This window comes from Delphinapterus leucas, chromosome 19 (genome assembly GCF_059928025.1).
Source record: "Delphinapterus leucas isolate spDelLeu-1000000601 "Yukka" chromosome 19, BTC_Dleu_Yukka2, whole genome shotgun sequence".
Lineage (NCBI taxonomy): Eukaryota > Metazoa > Chordata > Mammalia > Artiodactyla > Monodontidae > Delphinapterus > Delphinapterus leucas.
In genome coordinates this window covers 47,567,460-47,587,110 of record NC_143147.1, presented here as the reverse complement: position 1 = coordinate 47,587,110, position 19,651 = coordinate 47,567,460, and the positions used below count along the sequence as shown (strand labels likewise).

General features: G+C 48.5%; 1 protein-coding gene across 1 annotated transcript; it reads right to left on the bottom strand.

The window, feature by feature from the left end:
* Window positions 1–15,045: 15,045 nt before the first annotated feature.
* Window positions 15,046–16,873, bottom strand: HOXB1 (homeobox B1). The gene is made up of 2 exons (XM_022558112.2): window positions 15,811–16,873; window positions 15,046–15,374 (listed from the first exon to the last, which is right to left on the bottom strand). The coding sequence occupies exons 1-2, from the start codon at window positions 16,376–16,378 to the stop codon at window positions 15,046–15,048; spliced, it is 897 nt and encodes a 298-aa protein (XP_022413820.1). The 5' UTR covers window positions 16,379–16,873.
* Window positions 16,874–19,651: the final 2,778 nt, after the last annotated feature.

Here is a 19,651-nt window from a genome sequence, read left to right as displayed (position 1 = left end):
TAGCAATAAGAGCAAAGGGGGAAAGTTTCAGTAAAACAAATTTCATCTTAAATAAGGAAACGGAGTCAGAGTGGTTTGAAGAGAAAATTGACTGTCTCAGGAAGTTGTGAGCTCCCTGGATCTGGTGATGGGTGGGTTGCAATCAGAGGCTGGACAACCACTTGATGAAAACATCGTCATAAAAAGGAGATTGGGCCAGATAATCTTTACGGTCCCTTCCAATCTAGGGAGTCTAAGATGCTCTTAAAATATGGCACCTGGGGCCTTCCCTGGTGACGCAGTGGTTGAGAGTCCGCCTGCCGATGTAGGGGACGCGGGTTCGTGCCCCGGTCCGGGAAGATCCCACGTGCCGCGGAGCGGCTGGGCCCGTGAGCCATGGCCGCTGAGCCTGCGCGTCCAGGGCCTGTGCTCCGCAACGGGAGAGGCCACAACAGTGAGAGGCCCGCGTACCGGAAAAAATATATATATATATGGCACCTGGAACTGAATGTGATGCTATAGATGTGACTTAGTGAGCCAAATACCCACCTTAATAAAGTTATTGTTATTTCAATCTTGAAGATCTTTATGTTACAGGAAGAAGATAGAAAACCAAAAACTAAATACATTTGCTATATCTATCAGCTATTAATATCATGCCACTTATGCCAAATGTTGCATCTGTCTCATCTTTACTCTTGTATTCATTCATCTTTTCAAGATTCTGTATATATTTACAAGATATGTCTTTTCCCCTAGGTACTAAAGATACAAAAATGAACAGACATATAAACAAGTGATACATGCAACATAAGGGCCCAGCGGTGGAATTAAGGAGACATGGACTCCAATAAAAATTAATAAATTTTTTTTAAAAAGGAGACATGGGTAAAGCAACAAGGATAGAGATTCACTCTGTCTAGGGATGGTGGGAAGGCTTCCTTGAGGAAGTGATGTTTCAGCTGCATCTTGGGAAACAAGGTTTTCCAGGCATAGAATGAGTAGAAAATCTTTCAGGAAAATGGAAGAGCTTATTAGAAGTCAAAATAGAAAGAGTGTGCCATGTTTTGGAGGGGAAATTAACCAGGTAAGACCGGGTCTCAAGGATATATAAAAGGCCAAGAACGTTAGGAACATGTATCACAACTCTAACAGGAGAAAGAGAAGGAGAGAGAGAGACTTAAACACCCAGCCTTCTCTTTCTTCTCACTTTTAGAGATCTCCCTCCTAAAACCTGGTATATTTTCATTCTTTAAGCTGGTGACCCCATTCACACTATGTTTATCCTCCCAGTTATCCTTCAAGAAAATTTGCAGCTATAGCAATCTGGAATTAATCTCTTTCTAGTTGTACATTTCAGATTATTGAACCTTCGAAGTACACCCCACCTCCTTACTCTACCTTTCGATGGGCTCGTCTTGGATCTCCCATCAGAACCCTCTCTGCAAGTTTGTCATGTGTGGGGCACTCTCAGGTTCCTCCAATATTGCCTCCAATTAATTGAAATTTCTTGTTCCTCCATTTCTTTAGCTAACAAGCAGGGCTGATGATGGGAAGGATGAAAGAGTGGAAGAGACTCATGAAGCCTTCATTTTTTTTTAACATCTTTATTGGAGTATAATTGCTTTACAATGGCGTGTTAGTTTCTGCCTTATAACAAAGTGATGAATCCTTAATTTGACCTATAAAAAGAACTCTAATTCCTGGCCCCTCATCACTGCTATTTAATAATTTTTACTGATTCTCAGCAAAAATTGATATTCCCTTTGGCCAGGGGGCTGAGTGACTGTCTGCAAAGTAAGTGACGTATGGCGTGCTTGGAGTCCCTTAGCTTGTGAAATTACCAAGACCCATTATTTCAGCATGGTTGTCTCCAGGCTGGCTCCAACACAAGAAAAAAGGACTGGTAAGATGCCTGGCTCCTGCCTTCCCATCAACTATTTAATTTGTTTGACACATCTTACTGGTAAAAGCTCAGGTGAAGGGATACTGAAGCCGGATGAGGGCTGGGATCTCTAAATATGTTGAAAATGTTATCTGTTCTTTCTCAAATATGTCTCTCCCCTTCAGGTATTTGCTCTGTGATAGCCTTTTCCCTTGGCAGACGTTGAGTCTCTGTGCCTTGTATTTCAAAACCGATAAGGAAAGGCGAGATCCTCCTGCATTGCGGGGCACCTGGGGAAGAGAGACCATGTGTGATTTGGGCTGCGTAGCCTCACAACCAGCGCTCACTCACCTCCCCCTTGCTGTGCATGCCTTACTCGGCTAGAGAGCAGAAGGTAACAGAAAAGGAGAAAATAAATGGGCTTTCTCTGAGGGACTCACACATGCATTCTCTCTAGTGATCTCCTTATCTGCAGACTTTGCAAATTCTTTACAACATCTGACCAAGGAAGGGCTTTTTTGATGTTTCTGCATGTTCTCGATTTACTGCCCTGCTGCTGGGATATGATGAGATGCCCTTATCAGGAGCCCCTTCAGAGCTTTCCAGACGGGTTGCAAAATCTGTGTATTTTAAAATAAACAGCAAACTAGTCCCGGAATGTGGCTTCTTTGGAGCTAAAGCAACATTTGCATAAAGCAGGAGGGTAGATGCCAGACGCAAGTGATCTACTACCCCTAATCTGACTCTGTGTCCCTCCTCTCCCCCCTTCCTGTCTCTCCCTAGACTCCCCATCATGTTAATTCTGCTGTCAGGACCACTCTATAAGTCCCCAGGACCTGGACTGAGTTACAGGATGGGAAGCCGCTTGTGGCCTCCAGGCTTCTACCTTGCATCTGCCTTGTGCCTGGCTCTGCCGATCAGTGCTGGGAAGGTCACAGGTGGAAGGGGTTGGAGACTTGGACTTTTTGATCTGCTTATTCCTCAAAGTCTTCAAAGCTCTGATCTATATGTCTACCGTGATTAGGATCTCCAACGAAGTGGTGGGGTGGGGGAGATATAGGGGGAGGCTGATTCATGTGAGAGCGGGCGCATGAGGAAAAAAGCTGAAAGCCCCCACTTCTTTTTTTTTAATTAATTAATTAATTTTTATTGGGCTATAGTTGTTTTACAATGTTGTGTTAGTTGCTACTGTACAGTGAAGTGCAGTTCCCTGTGCTATACAGCAGGTTCTCATTAGTTATCTATTTTATACATATTAGTGTATATATGTCAATCCCAATCTCCCAATTCATCCCACCACCCCCCTTTTCCCCCTTGGTGTCCATATGTTTTTTCCCTACATCTGTGTCTCATTTCTGCCTTGCAAACCGGTTCATCTCTACCATTTTTCTAGATTCCACATATATGCGTTAATATACGATATTTGTTTTTCTCTTTCTGACTTACTTCACTCTGTATGACAGTCTCTAGGTCCATCCATGTTTCTACAAATGGCCCAATTTTGTTCCTTTTTATGAAAGTTCCCACTTCTTATCCATCCCTGTATCATGACTTCCAGTAACTAGGAAGTCATAGCATTTGCATACCCATCATAAGAATTTGGAAAGATGTGTCCTCAAGGAGAACCCCTTCCCAAATTCATGTTAATAGCCCCCTTCCCATTGCCCCCAGGGTTGCTGTAATATGCCAAACCTGAACCCTTTCAACATCAACATCCATCATGTTCAAAGTGCCTACATCTTTCCAAACTTGGAGAAGACCCCCCCACTCCAAGTGGAAGGTCTCTAAAGCAAGACCTCCCATAATGGCCAAACCCTGACCGTTAGAGGTTTTCACAGAATCTGTGAGTCAACCAATATCTGACTTGGACACTATTTGCGGGAATTCTCAGTCTTTAAGGGTTACAAAGACAGAGAGAGAGATTCCCTAGTTAAACCTGGTAATCTTGAATATTGGGGTAGTCTGCTTGATTTCTCTCCTCCAAAAGGAAAAAAGCAGTCACCTCAGACTCTAAACAACGCCTGGTGGTCTGATAGCTAAGGCAGAGTTAAGAGGAGAATGAGGTGGAAGAGAGGCTGACATCCTAAATGCATTGCATATTCCAGATATGTGGGCTTATATATAAATCCTAGAGGGCCAGAGGCACAAAAAGAAAAATGATATGTTGCTTTTCAGGTATGTGATCTTGGGTACATTATTTATTTTCTCTGAGCCTCGGGCTCCTCATATGTGAGAATAATGGTCATACGAACCTCCCAGAGATGTGATGGGAAGTAAAGGCTAATAGCAAAGTTCTATATAAATGTCAATAACAACAACAATGATAACAAAAATCATAACAGCTGCCACCAAGAAGGGAAGTGGGAAAAGCATTGTGAGAGAAGTAGAGTTACCTGGACAGCCATGATAAGCAGCAGAAATGGAGTAGCTGCCTTAGCCTAGGTAAATCGGCACTTCCTTCCCTTGAGATAATGGGGCCACTCCTTCTCACCTTTCACATTGCTTCTCTACTCTAATGCTCCTTTCCCTTCTCACAAATTAAACAGGCTCTGCTCAGCAAATGTTTGTTCCCCATAATGGCTGCCAATCTGGCAGCTCCCTCACAGAGCTTGGGGATTTGTGGATCATGGTATCAGTGACTAATGCAGCCCTAGAGGTCAAGTAGATGGACACAATCTGAAAGAGAGAAAGGATTCCTCCCATTTATCGGCAGCCACCAGCCTGCCCCATTGCCCTTTCCTGCCCAAGCTATCCTGCCTGTATCAACAGAAATATAGTGCCCAGATCGAGGGATATAATATTTCCACTCTACTTAGAACTGATCCAGTCACACTTTATATTTTCTGTTCAGTTCTGGACACTTTGTTTTGTACAAAATATTGACTAAGGAAGAAAGAACAGGATGGGGAAAGATCTGGACATCAGGTCTTAGGAGAAACAAATTAAGGAATTGGGAATGTATATTACTCTAGGGATACACACGACAGCTGTCTTCAAATATTTGGAGGGGTAGCATGTGGGAAAGGAATTGAGTCATTCTCTTGGCTCCAGAAGGTAGCAAAGAAGTAAGATCAATGGGTGCAAGTCCCAAGAAGACGAACTCGTATTCCTTATAAAGAAGTATTTTCTAGTATTTAGAGCAGTCCAACATCGGGGGAATCTCCCTTATAAATAGCAATCTTCCCATTGCTAGAGGTGTCCAAGCCCAGGATATTGTAGTAAAGATTGGGTGAAGGTATAAAGGATAAAGTCTCTACGTTCCTTCCATATCCAAGCTTTCAGTTGTCGTTTTGCTTTGCTTTGTGCCACTTTCATTCTCCTAAGTCTATCTCAGGCGGGCACTAGTAAGGTTGAGAAAAGCAAGGAATTCCCAGCAGTTGTCAACTTCAGCCCTGATATGTCTTGGGAAATTCACTCACCTAAGGAGAAATAAAAAAGCTCCTGGGTTACGTTCAGGAAGTATATGGGGAAAGAGAGAAAGGAACCAAAAAGAGTTCAGCGATGCAGATTCCTCACCTCTCTCTATGAGCTAAGAAGCAGCTAGATGGCCATCAAAATATCCAAATGCAATGTTGATTTGAAATCTGGATCAGTAGTTAATGGTATCTCATTATTGGGCAGGAATTTCTCTCCACATCTGCCAAAGTTCTGAAGAAAACACCTCTCTGTGTTGCCCGGAAGCAGATTTACAAGTAACTCCCTCCTCCTCTGTCTCCATTCCCTTAAACAGTAAAATTCCTTCATTAAGCTTGCAGGGTTGTTGGGTGTGTGTGTGCGTGTGTGTGTGTGTGTGTGTGTGTGTGTGTGTTTGTGCTGGGAGGAGAGGAAAGTCTTTTCTCTCCAGGTTCACCTACGTAGAAAGACCTGCTCTTCACACCTATCAGGGACCCATGAGCTTTTCTCTCTCCTCTCCCAATCAAGGGCTTCAGACCTCAACAGAGAATGGACCCTGTGACTCAGGAGGCTGCTCTCAATTCCAGGCTGAAGTGGGAAGGGGCTCTAAGGGTGCTGAGTGAGACCCCCTGTGACTCCAAAAAAACTATCTACGTCTGGAGCCCTGCCTCAGTTGAAAGGAGAGGATGGAAGAGGGCTCCTGACCCCAGAGAAGAATCTGAGTTATGTCTCAGCAACTGAGCAAACATTTACACTTGTCACCAAAAATAAAACTGAAAACTAAACTTTAAAGTTCTGGGGAGGGAAAAAAAAAAAGAGAGAGAGAATCCGGTCTTCTCTTGTTTTCCAAGGGGAAATCTGAGATTGGGAGCAGCTTAGCACCTGGCCAATGCAAAAGACATAAAAACAAGAAGTTTTTGTACTGATTAAATTAAATTCAAACCCAGGACCCCCTTTTTTCCAGAGAACTGCGTGCAAGAGGGCTGGAGGAAGAGAGAGAGTAAAGCAAAATTTTTTCCGGTTTCCACATCCCTTTGACTTAGAAAGAGTGGAGACGGAAGGAAGACTGCTGCAGATAAACCCCCTTTCTTATTCAAAGAGAGGAATTTTTTTTTTAAAAAACATTTTTTTTCTCTAGTGAAATAGAGGGAGTTTTTCATAAAGGGAGGATTTTGGAACACACTCAGATTATTTTTGGTAGATTATTTTAACACACTTTTGAAACTTTGGTTTTTTGTTTTTTTTTTTCAAAATAGGATGTTGAAGAACCCAAAGTTAGTATTGGTATTGGGCACTAACTGGACACTACTTTTCTTTTATTTTTGTATCTGTCCCTCTGTTCTTCATCATTAAATTCTAGGGATAAGCACAAGCTCTTTTTTCTTTTTCCTACTTAAGGTGGGAAGACTCAGGTAAAGCTTACTAAACTCTGGGTCCAAACACCCAAATGAAAACCGGGAAAAAATCAGCTTTCCAGATCTTTGGTATTCTGTGAAGGAAAAGTAGGAAATTAGTCACGTTTGGGATTTTTTTGTTTGTTTCGTTTTCTCTTAATTTTTGCTTTCCCTCTGAGCGCGCAGCCACACACCACCCAACACAGAGAGATAACTCATTACTCGCCTCCTTCCTTTTCATTTCCATTCGGGGAATTCTGTAGAGATGAGACTGAAGCATTTTTAGCAAAAGGCCCTCTTCCTTTGCACCTCTATGCGGAGAACTCTTCTATTTTCCACTCAATCTTCTCAGAAGCTTCATTTGGTACCACTTAACAGTCAAAACATAAACTCCGAAGAGTGGAGAGAAACAGAACCTTTCCACGCAGGTAACAATACCTGTCTCCCCAGCCCGCTTTCTCTGGCTGTTGCAGCCACGTGTGCAGAGCTGTGTACGAGGTCAGTTTATTTGCCGGTCTGAGGCACAAGTAACAACGCATGTTTACAGACAGGTCTGCGAACGTGTGAGGGAGGTTGGCGTGTCTCTTCGGGAATGTGTCAAGGTGTGGATTTCAATGGGTTTTGAAATGTGCCGCTTGGTAAGGCGGGAGCCTGCAAGCAAGCAGACTCTTTCAAAGGTGTCCTTGCAAGGCCCCATCCAATGCACCCAAATCACTGAATTTGAATTGCTGAATACAGACCCCCTGCTGGATTAGGAATTGCCCCACCCACCCCACCCATCCTCCAAGGAAGTGCCCTCTTGCCTTCCTCTAACTCTGGGTAGTGTCCCTCCTGCCAGGCTCTGAAAGGTGGGGATTGAAAATTAAGTTCCGGAAAATGACTGAGTGTAAATTGAAGAGACAGTGGAGTAACTGGAGGTGGTGGACGGTGGAAAGAAAGCTCAGGGCTGGAGAGGAGCGTGGGACAGCTCTTTCCACCAGCTGTCAGCCTATTTCCTCACATACACCTCAAAGGCTTTTCTTCTGCACATCTTGTTGTCTAGATTTTGCCTCTTCAGACTCCCCATCCCCCAAAACAACAGCTCCCAGCAAAGGCTGTGTCTGAAGTGGGGAATCATAGAACTCTGGCCAAATTTGTCAGAGCCATGCCCAGAAGCCTTGAACCTTTGAGTTTTTTCAGGTCACTGCTGAGGAATTCCATTCCCCAACTCCGTTCTTCCTAGGGGGCCCTTGATCTGGAAATCTAACGCCAGGGAGGAACAGGAGGTGGAGGTGACTTTTCCTTTTCCTTGACACTTTCCCTTCCCTTTTCTTGCTTTAAATCAGGTTTCCTGTTCTGTGATCAGGATCCACGTGTGTAGGTCTATGGTGCGAGTGTGCAAGAGGATGTCATCAATTCCCAACAATTTCCAAAAATGGTAACTGACCACACCAGAATGGGTGATCTTCTCAAGCGTTCTGAGAAACTTCCAACAGGTGACCATCCTTGCCCTCGAGTTCCATTAAGCATTAAAAGTAACGCTTCCCCTTGCTGTCCCCTTTCAGACCCAAACGAACCTAAGTGAATTCACTGCATTGGGCCTAGAAGGGGAAGACTTCCCAAAGGTTTTTAGAAACGGAAAACTTGGTCCATTGGCGTATAAAGGACACTGCACCCTGTGGGGCTGCATTGGGTGATGGAGAGGAGAAAGGAAGACTTGTCTGCAGCGGCTGCACCTGCCTGGATCTCTCAACAGAAGGGTTGGCTTCTCTATTTTCTACCAACATTTCTACCAATCTAAACATCCAGCTGGGCCTTCAAATCCTTTACATTTCTAAAGTTGAGTCTTTTCTTCAGTTTATGCTTGCTAAAGTAAAGGAAGTTCAAACAAAACAAACAAACAAAAACTCTATGGGTGAACCCTCCTGGGGAGCAGACTCGCCCTGAAGCTATAAAAGAAACTCTGTCATTTGCCTGAGATAAATACCTTTAACGAATGAACGGAAAGTCAGAGAATAAGAAGATGCCTCCCAAGTCCCCTTCCATCACTTGTCCTACTTTCATTATTTTCATATGAATGCACTGATCAGGTAACACTCTTGGACTAATCAAATGTCTAAAACTGATGTCATTTCAGAAGACCATTTGGGGGGGTGGTGACTGGCTTCTAGACAAGAGAAATTTGCTTCAATGTTCACTTGTCCAACAAATATTTACTGAGCATCTACTACATGCCAGGCATTGTTCAAGGCACTAGAAATGCAGCAATGAACAAAACAGAAATCTCAGCCTTCATGGATCTTATATCCTAGAAAGTTAGGAGGTTAGAAATTATTTTTCATATATGGTTGCTGAGAACATGCATGTCACTTCTTTATCATATTAGCCCTTTAGTGTCTTTGGAAAGGGAGTCCAAACTATTACAAGTTTACCAAATTTCTCTCCCATTAGACATAGTTTATGACACTAATAACATGCAGATATGTGGCCCTTTGCAGTCCTGGATGATGTTCCCAACCTGACAGTCCCATTTTAGCCAATCTCCCTACACCCCTTCCCCAAAAAAGACAATCATTTCCTGAGTCGTCTCTCCTCTAGGAGGCTCAGGCACTGGTCCAGCAAGAGTGGAGAGACCAGGGCATGACCCCACGACCGGGACCCTTCCCCCGCCCTTTGGCCTCAGCAATCCCCTGGACAGGCAGCTCCTCCAGGGCTGGGGGTTGGGGGGCTGTAAGCCATTTCAGGGCTGAACTCTCCATGAACCAGGAAGGGAAGGGGGTGGGGGCTGCAGAGCAGAGCCAGCAGGAGCTGGCTGGGAGGCAAGGCTTCTGGGCAAACCTCTCCGGCTGAGTAAATACTGAACTGCCTCATCTCCAAGGTGGGGTAGAAACGGAGCTGTCAGGCCAGAGTAAACTGAAGGGAGCTTCGGGCCTCTAAGGAGCAGAGGGCGCATGCTTTTTGGGGCATCCTCCCTCCTAGGTTCTCCCTTCAGGCAGAAAGGGCTACAGGGGTCAGAATTGTCTGGACCCAGGCCAGTGATCTTGAGAGCATGGAGGAAATTGACTGTGGCCGGGGGAGAAACAGTAATTTTAATTAGCTCCAACTTGGCCAGTAGACTATGTGGGACAAGATGCTTCCCCCATCCCACCCTACCACCCCCCATCCCAGACCAAGTTTAACATTCTTTCTTACTTACAACTTCTATCATCAGAGGGAAGGATGAGGAAAGTTGCAGTGAGATAATGCAGCTTATATTAAAGACTGGGAAAGCAGGCCCAGAGAGGTTAAGTGATTGATTCAAGGACACACAGGAGGCCCTTGGTAGAGGAAGCTCTGGTCTCCTGACTTCCTACAAAATTCTTTCTTCTCTGAAGTACCTGATCCACTTATTTCCCAATGAAGAGAATGACAGTGGCCAAGAGGTCCTACTCTGAGCTGCAGTTAACAGCTGCTTGAGCCTATCTGTTCTCCCAGAAATGGGCATTAAATATTTGGCATCTCCAACTCCTGTTCCACCCAGGACCCACTCTGAGGATATAAAGCATTTAGAGAGCCTGGGAAACAGCAAAATTTAAAGCATCTGGAATATTGTGGTTGAGTCATGTAAAGGAGGCCAAGCAAGGAAGTTCTTAGAGCTAGGACTGAGCCATCAGGAAAAAATCTGGTACAACGGCAGGGGGTGCCAACCACATGGACCACAGTGAGAACGTGCTCCCAGAGTTATGCAATGAGACTGTCCTGCCAAAAGCATGTCTCATTACGATGCTGCACTTACTATGAACTAGTATTCTGTGGAACTACCCTGAACCTTTTCATTCATAATTATTTTATTCCCTAGCAGCAAATTCCATGGTTACGGTACTAGATGAGTCTGCAGGTACAGTGCTGGAGGATGAAGGCTAGCGAATGTCTGCTTCCGTCACACCAAGGCCAAGAAAAACTCAGTACAAGAAAGTAATAAAAAAAAATGTCTTGTATGAATATATAAAACAGAAAATCTCTACTGAACACTGCCAGGCAGTGTTTTAAGCATGTCTCCTATATCTCACTTATTCAACTTCCCTCATTTTACATCTGAAGAAATGGAAGCACAGGGAAATTGAATAACTGGCATGAGCTCACTCACCCAGCTGATAAGAGAGGAACCACGTTGAAAACTAAGTTACCCTTCAGAACCCTTGCCCTCCACCACTCTAAATCAGGAACTCAGACTGTCTGCGTTCAGGACTTCTGAGCCTTCCTCCCAGTGGAGAAGGGAGGGAGAGTGCAAGAGGCCCAGGACAACTCTCCTCTTCTACAGTTGAGTGGGCTGAGACCTGACGGTAAGGAAAGGGTCTCAGCCAGACCCACCTGGATGTTCTCAGCTGCTAAGAAGGGAATCCCCTCTACCTGTCCTTAGCCCCAGAACCTGTCTCTAGTACCATATACCTATCAGGGATCAAACAAGATATGAATGTGAGAAGTGAAGAGTGTGTGCGTACCCCAAAGGGTCAAGATGTGCCCTGGAATCAATGAGGGACTGTAGGTAGGGGAGAAGACATGTCCCCTTTAATAATGATAAGTATTATTATAGCTCATATTTATTTATTAGCGACTGCTCTCGAATATTTTACACATATAAACTTATTTATTAACATCCACCCTATGAAACAAGTGTGATTATGATGCCCATTTTGGAGAAAATGGCCACAAGGCTGTGAGAGGCAGGGCTGGAAGGATTTGAACCCACATATCTTGGCCTTCCTCTCAGTTTCATCTGGATCTGCGTGCTCCCGGTCATCTGGAGATGCCCCCAGCCTCCCCATCTCCACCCTCTTCTACTCCCCACCCACCAACTCCCTTCCAGCAGCCCAGTGGTATTGGTGCAAAGAATGTTCATAACAAAGAAACCCACATTAAAAGTAAGAAGAACTTTAGGGTTTTTTTAATCTTTTTTCCTTGTCTCTCTTGTCCTGGAGATCAAAGGGCCTCACGTTGGGAGAACAAATGCTGAAGAAGAAAGCAAATGAAAGAGGAAAAGTTCACACTTGGGGCTGAGAAACAGATGGTGCAGCGTGCTGGGTAGAGTGGAGCCTACGTGGTGGAGGAGGGGCCGAGAGATACTCCTCAGAAACCTTGACAAACTTTCAACCCGAGAAGAATTCTCCCCCCACCCCAATAAAGAATCAATGGGGAAAAAAATCTCTATTTTAAGATTTTTATTTTCAAAATAGGAGACTTTTTGGAGATTTGGTAAATGGAGGTGTTGGAGTGGAGGGCTTTAAATCTTGCAGAAAATGTACTTTCTGGTATTTCTTCTGGTAAATATAATTCCCTTTGCCCCCTCAAGGGCTGTGAAAAACCCACCTATCTGAAAGGCACGGTGGAGTCTATGAGGGAAGCAGTTTGTCATCTATTCTGGAAAGTTTAACAATGTGTTTTTGTTTGTTTGATTGTTTGTTTGTTTTTACCAACCTCTCCTTTGTCATTTATGATAGGAGAATACAGTGACCTTTTGTTTCTGCAAATAAATGCTTTCTGTGTAGACCAGTCTGAGGCCTCAGATAAGTGGGATTTTAGGAGAGCACAAAGTGGGGAAGGGGTTAGGATCAAATGAGATGGGGGGGCTCAGATGTATTGCAGATTCTTTTGAGCCTGCCCCTCTGTTAACAGAGAATTGATTTGCCCCTCATCCCTCCCTGGGGGAATCTGATAGTTCCTTCTGCTGTGGCCAAAATCCAAATAGACCAGCCTCCCCCAGGACCTGTCAGCCCCAGTCTGAGGCCCAGCTTCACCATCCTTGGGGTCCTGCTCTAACCAAAGCTCCTTCCTCTTCCCTGATTTTCTGCCCACTGGTCCAAAGTTTGCAGGATCCAGAAATATCCCAACCAGAAGGCTCTACCAGCTTACACTGAATGGCTCCAAGCAAGAGTTTTGTTTCCACAGACACTGCTCTGTCTCCTCTGTCAAGGTGACCCCCTTGGGAAAGCCAACCTTGGTGGCAATTTTAATTAAATGCAGAAAAGCAGTTAATAGATTTTTTTTTTTTAAGACAAAGGGCAAGGCATCAAGCTCTGGGAAAGCTGAGCTTCCTCTTGCAACACACTTCTCTTCCCCTCCAGCTGGACTGTGCCATTATTGATAACTTGGCCTCTCCTATAATAGCACCAATTTCATTAGGAAGCAAACGCTCGGCTTTACTTGCACACACTCCTAGTCCTTTTTGCTTCTTGTCTTCCTCTGAAAGGTCGAGAATTCAGTAGATGGGGTGGGTAAGACGCCCCCCTTGGTCTTGCTGCCCGACCCCAGCTGTCTTGACTCCAGGGCATTGGGGGGTCCCCGGAATCAATAAACCGGTCGGGAGCCCGCAGGCCCGCGTCCGCTGGACGGCACTGCAGGGCGAGAGCGCTGGCGGTTAGGCGGCCGTCGCGGCGCTGCCCGAGCCAGGCCCGCCTCCGCCGCCCCCAGCCTCCGCCGACCAAAGGGTTGTCAGTGGGACCCGCCAGGAGACAATAGCTGCCCCCGCGGGCGCGCCGTCGGCTTGTTTGGAAAGCCCGGGGGCGCTTCGAGGTAAAAAGGTCAGCGCTGGACCGGGGTTTACCTCGGCCTCCTTCGCCCACCCTAGGCCCTCGGGACTCCAACCTGCCGCTCCCGCCGCAGCCCTCCCTTCCCCGCCTCCCCCTCGGCCCTTTCGCCTCGCCTCCGCTGCTGTCCAGCGCCAGAGACCCGGGAGTCTCCGGGAGCCGGGTAGACGGCACTTCGGAGGCGGGCGGCTGCGGCCAGAGTCTCTCAGCCTCCCCGGCTCCCGAGCCCCGACGTCCCGGTTGGGTGGAAGGGCACCAGGCTGGGAGCGGGAGTGGGGGGGGGGTAACCTGTGTGTCAATCTGAAGTTTATCGAGGGACCTGTCCTCTGACTTTCTCTGAGCAAGAATTGGCGGGCAGGGGGACGATGCACAGCCTCCGCAGCACATATTAATATTTACCGAGGCACACTCTATGCCAGGTCTCGCTCTGGACGTGGGGGACGCAGAAGGGAGAAGGGGTAGTGGGCCCTTTGCCTCCCCCTGAACTTCCTCCTCTTTTCACATGCTTTTCTGTTCTCTCCAAACAGATCCGGTTTTCTTCTTTCCTGCCTTCCTTTCAGGACCCTCTCTGAACTGTATCCTCCCCACCACCTTTTCCCTCCAGGTCTTCCCACATTCCTCCAACAACCTGAGGGCTGACGGCTGTCAGATCTGGAAACCTAGGGCCCTGTTCTGCTTAGGCCCCACCCAGTAAGTCCTTCTCTTTATCCAGCTGAGCTCTTAAAGCTCAACACCTTCCAGCCGAACCAGCCTGCACCTACTCTTTCCTCATCTCTCCCCCTGGGCTCTTGGAGAGGGCCTCCTTTACCCTTAGGTGGAGGAGTAGAAGAGGCGGGAAGAGGGGAAAACACACTTTATTGAAATGAGGTAGCTGGAAGTACAGAGAGAACCCGATTGCTTGGGGCTCAGGTTTCCAGAAAGAGTGGTGCCTCCACTGTCTCCAAGGTTCAGAGAAATGCTTGCTGCTGGTAGGAGCTCTCCCTGCACCTGGGCCTCCCTGGGCTGCGCCAGGGGTCAGGGTGGAGATGAGGAGGGTCCTGGCTTTTCCAGGAGGCAATAAATAGGGGAGGAACTAGTGGGGGCGTGCCTGCGCCTTCCTGGTAGAGGCTTGCTGGGGTCCAGCCTCAAACAAAATTCCAAAAGTCTCCGAAGTACCAAGTTCCAAAACACTTTGGTAGCTTAGAGATGAGGTCACTGGTGGGAGGGGAGGCAGGTCTCAGAAAACAACCTCTGGAGGCTGCTAGTGCAATACAAATGTGCCAGGTGGGGGTTAATAGGCTTAGATTGGCGGGGGGGTGCTTTTTGGTCTGTCACAAGGCAGCTGGTGCTATTGTAAGGTCTGTGGCGACTAGAAAGATTAAGCATTGGTAATATGCCTGCACCCAAACACCTCCCACACAAGAAACCTCAAGGCCTTCTCTCTGTCCTGGGCCTAGAAGGGGGAGTTAGGATAAGAGTGCATGAGGAGAGTCCTCGAAGCTCAAAGGCACTGGACTGAACAAATCGAAGTTGGAAGGGAAAGGAGAATCCAGGAGGTTGGGACTTGCTTCCACCCCGCCCACGTGCTGATCCCCAGATTAAAGACCGAGGGAAGCCCTTCCCTTCACTCTTGACAGGTTGGGTGTCTCCCATGCCTCTGGTCCTCCTGTAGGGTCCCCAGCCATCAGCACCTTGCCCAGACCGGAGAAAAGGGGTCCCCCATTCCTCCCCAAAGCAGCTCTAAACTGGCGCCCCAGCCTTGGTGAGGATCGCCTGAGTAGTAAAGCCGAGGCCCAGGGTTAGGGAGAGCGGAGGAGAGGGCTGGACGGCGGCGCTCGGGTGCTGGGGAGCCCCGTCAGTTGGGAAGTTTAGTTCAGGAGGTGACGGAGCTTGGCGAAGCTTCCGGGGAGGTGCACGTGGACTGGTCGGAGGCGTCTCCAGCTGCCTCCTTGGGACAGCCTGAAGGGGCTGGGGGCACCCGGCCTCCCTCCCGCTCGCGCTTCTTCTGCTTCATGCGCCGGTTCTGGAACCAAATCTTGACCTGCGTCTCGTTGAGCTCCAGGGTGGCGGCGATCTCCACCCTCCGGGCCCGGCTCAGGTACTTGTTGAAATGGAACTCCTTCTCCAGCTCGGTCAGCTGCCGCGTGGTGAAGTTGGTGCGGAGGCCACCGGGTGCGCCCAGGCCCAGCTCCGACACCTTCGCTAGGGGCGGGGCGAGAGAAAGGCCACGTCAGTTCTCTCACCTCTTTCTCCTTCCCCTCCCCTCCCCCCTGGCCAGCTCTGCACCCCCATTCACCATGCCGTCCCGCTTCAGCTCTCGAAGCACCAAGCACCCCTCCAGGTGATCTGGATCAGCCTCCCCACGCTCCCATCCCCCATCCCTCCGCAGGACACCGGGTCCTGGGCCTGAGCTGGGCACACAGATCCGGAAGTGCGGGTATGTGTGGAGACTTACTCTTAATGGGAACCGGGCACTCACTGGGTGGGGAGACCCCACCTGACCTGAGACCGGGCAGAGTGCTCTTACCTGCCTCTACCCGGAGGCGCAGAGACAGGAACCCAGCCCAGGACACCTCAGCGCAGAAGCAGCAGAGCCGCTCTGAGCCCCAGAGAGGGGGTAGCCACCTCTGAGCCCTACCTGTCTTGGGTGGGTTCCTCTTAACCTTCATCCAGTCGAAGGTCCGGGCTGTGGGGAGGCTGGTTTCTGACGGGCAGGGTGACTCCTTGTCCTCGGAGAGGAGCTCAGCATAGGCCGGTGCAAAGTTCCCTGTCTGCTCGTTCCCGTAAGGGGGCTGCGGCGGAGGGTATGGCCCCGGGCCCGTCCCAGCAGTTCCATAGCCGTCGGACAAGGCCCCTAGCTGGGCCCCATAGCTTGAAGGATGAAAATAGCCTCCATCTCCTTCCGGCTGGCCCAGAGGGTAGTACTGAGAAGGCCCGTAGCTGGGGCTGCAGGCAGCCGGGGCATACCCCGAGGTCCCGGAGCTGGGGAAGGGCACCCCTAACGCCGAGGGCGGGTGCTGGGCCGGATAGCCTGAGTTCTGCTGGAGCGCGGGGCTGGGCAGCCCCCCACCATAGCGGGTCTCGCCTGCATAGCTGTCAACAGAGGGAGCCGAGCTGGGGGGGAAAGAGGTAGGGGCGCTGTAGGCGCTGGGTGCCCGGTTACAGAGTGGGTACTCTAAGAAGGAGTTCATCCTATTATAGTCCATGCGTCGAGGCCGCAGGAGGGTCGGCCCGTTTGGGGGAGACACCCTCTTGCCCTACAACCTTTCCGCAGTATGTCACAGCGCCGAAGCTTGCATCCATGGCCTAACCCAGCTCGCCTGGGCCAGGGCTCCCCCAGGAAGGGGGTAGGGAGTGGGGGTGGAGGGGCGCATGTGATCCCTCCCAGACCAATGGGCGCAGCGGGCCAGAGTTTGGCAGCCCCAGCGCCCATCCATCACCCCCCGAGCATTAGCATGACAAAGACACTTCAATCACCGGCAGCCCATCCATCTGAGGGTGACGTGGAAGCGTCAAAAACATCTTTCTTCAAAGACTTTTGGAAAGAAGGGACCAGAGGGAGAGGGGGGAAAAGTTAGAGGAATATTCAGGACTTTCCCCCCCTCCCAACCCCCAAGGCCTTCAATAGGCTCCTAGGTTATTAGATTTGGACAAATTCAACCCAGCTGCCCTTCATTCTTCCCACCCCCCCCCCACCCAAAGGAGCCTTCCCCCCCCCTCACCAAGTCTGTAGACCAGGAGATGGGGAATCCAGGCTTCTTTGCTCAGAACTCCCGCTCTGAGTTTCTTTCTCCCAATTTGGGGTGATGGGCTAGGACAGCCGAGTGAGGTATGTTATTTTGGGCCAAATGGATGACTGTGAAGGAAGAGGGTGCAAAAACACCTAAGGGTGTGAGGCAGGGCCTAGAATCTAGAGGAAGGGTTAAGTGAGGGGTGGGAAACTGGCATATCAAGGAGCAAGACAAGATGACAGAAATGTGGAGAGGATGAGAAATGCCCCGCTCCTCTCTCCATCTCTCCACATAACCACTCTCTCCTCATTCACACATGCATTTCTCTCCCTCAGCTTCTTTTTATATTCTCTCTGTCTCAATCCATCTCTCTGTTCGTCCATCTCTCTCCATATTTATATTCGTTCCCTCCCTATCCATCAACTCATTTCTCTGGATGTATTTATCCTCTCTCTAGCCATCCATAGCTGTAGCTGGCTCACTCACTCAGACTCAGATAAACCCCTGTATCTCTCCAGAGAGCCACAAGGAGCACAGAGCTAGGTAATGTTTACTTACAGGTGAAGAGGAGGGAATTTTTATTCTCTTTCTGAAGTGATTAAAGCTAGTGTAGTGCATTCTTCTGGTTCCTTCCTACCCCACAGCACACACACCCCCCAAGCCTCAAATCCATAAATTCAATACCAATTACATCTTAAAGATGACTCAAATTTCTGAGGACTTTCTAGAATAGGTCAAAGGAGTTTGCTTAGAGAATGGGAGCTTCAGGCTCAGGAGCGGAGTCTCACGCCTTTCTGCTCCGTGTGTCTGTTGGGTTAGGGCCGGGGGAGGGGAGGAGAACAGGAAGTGGCTCCTTTATTCAGACACGGATGGAACTGGAAGGGAAGCTCTTAGGTAGAGCCCATTGATTCTCCTCCTCCAGACTCCGAGGACAAGAGCTTGGCGCAATCTAACACCCACGCTCATTTGTAACCTGTCAGGGTGTCTGCCTGGCCGGAGGCCTGGGGCCGGGGCTAGGGCAAGTCCAGGAGGGCAAGAGTTCAGGGGAGGATCTCTGTAAACAATTGAGCTGAGGAGAGGAAGGGGAAGCAGGTGGGACAGGTCCAGAGAGGACCCTCAAAACTTCTCAGGTTTCCCTACCCCAAAAAGGGCAGGGTGAGTACTCATCCCTCTGCAAGGAGGCCCAAAGTTGTCCCTCTCAGTCACTGTGTCGCTCCCTCTTTCTGTTTCCCAGTCCCCTCATTTTGCCTGTCCTCTCCTACTTTGTGTCTCTATCACCAGAATCACAGTGCCTTTCTCTTTTCTTAATAACTGTAAGCCTTGCTTAGCCCTCAGCTATGAAAGAGCTTAGAGCATTTCACAGGACCCCTGCCCCCTCCCTCCTCACGTGTGCTCTGCTTCAGACCCTGCCTCAGAGCAGGACAAGTTGGGGGGAGGGGACCAGCTGGCAACTCCTTTAAGAGAGATGCAATGGGGGAGGGTGAGAGAATGTTCAGTGCAAAGGGATGAGGGCGGACAAAGGAAAGGAGAATTGAGGTGGGGGTGGGGGCGGCCTACAGAGGGATTGAAGAGAAAAGGAGTGTTGAGGTGAGAACAAGATTTCTTTCTATTTCCCCTTTTGGGTTTGTAGATGCTCCCAACAGTTTCTTCTCACTTTAAGATGTTCTCCACAGAGGCATTTGGAGAAGAAGGAAGTAGGGAACCAGGGTTTCTCTTCAAACCCCAAATCTGAGCTAGGTCTATATCTGACCTGGCTGTCCTGCTTCTGGGAGACTTGAGACTCCACTTTCCACCTTTCCCTCAACCCAGGGAGAACCTCCTCCCCTCATCCCTCGCCCTCCTAATTAAGGGAACAATTTGAGGTCTAAAGGGGGAAGTAAACTCCAAATCAGTTTAATAAAAGAGTAGAAATCATTCTGGGAGTTGGGGAAATGCAGTCTCCCTAGTAACAGCTGAAGTCACCAATAGTCTATTATAAAGACTAGAAGGAAGGGGGCGGAGAAAATGTGCCTCAAGTTATATTGTCAAGTGCAGTGGTTGCTTTGGTCTCAGCTCTCCCAATTCACTCTGCTCTCCAATTCATCCCTGAGCCTTGCTACCTTCTCTTGTGTAGCAGAAAGATGAAAACTTTTCAGATTTCCTGGTGGCTCTCCCAGCCCCAGCAGAAAAGACTGGGAGAAAAAGCAACATGGGACCATAGGTTCCCAAGTCTCTTCCTCCTTAAAAGAAACTCCACTGGCCTCTGGCCTGCGGAGAAACCCTATGGAGCCTGGATCCCTTGCTAAGCCCATAGTGGAGTGCAACACAGAACAAACAAACAAACGATGTAATCCACACCTGGAGGAATCTGTGGCCTATAGGGTTATCTGGCTGACCAAATTAGAGTCACCAGAGATGGTCTGGGTAGACCCGACACCAAAGTGAAATATAGCTGATTTCCTCTTTTCTATAATCTATTTAGACATATAGGAGAGCAAGGAAAACATGGGCATGTTTAGTACTGAAATGATCTTTGAGAGATGCTGATCCCTGTACCACTAAGGCAGGGAGACCATTCTAATCAGAATGGGGAAGTGTTAGAAATTTGCACCTAATTCTGGCCTTTTCTGTGGAGGAAGCTGCTTTAGCTGGGGGCTGGCAGGATCAATCTGACAGTTCTTTCATTAGGCCCTTAAGTGCCTCTCTGCCTGCTCTCCCCAGCCCAGATCTTGAAGACCAAAGTCCAAGATCAAAGATTGGAACTTAAGA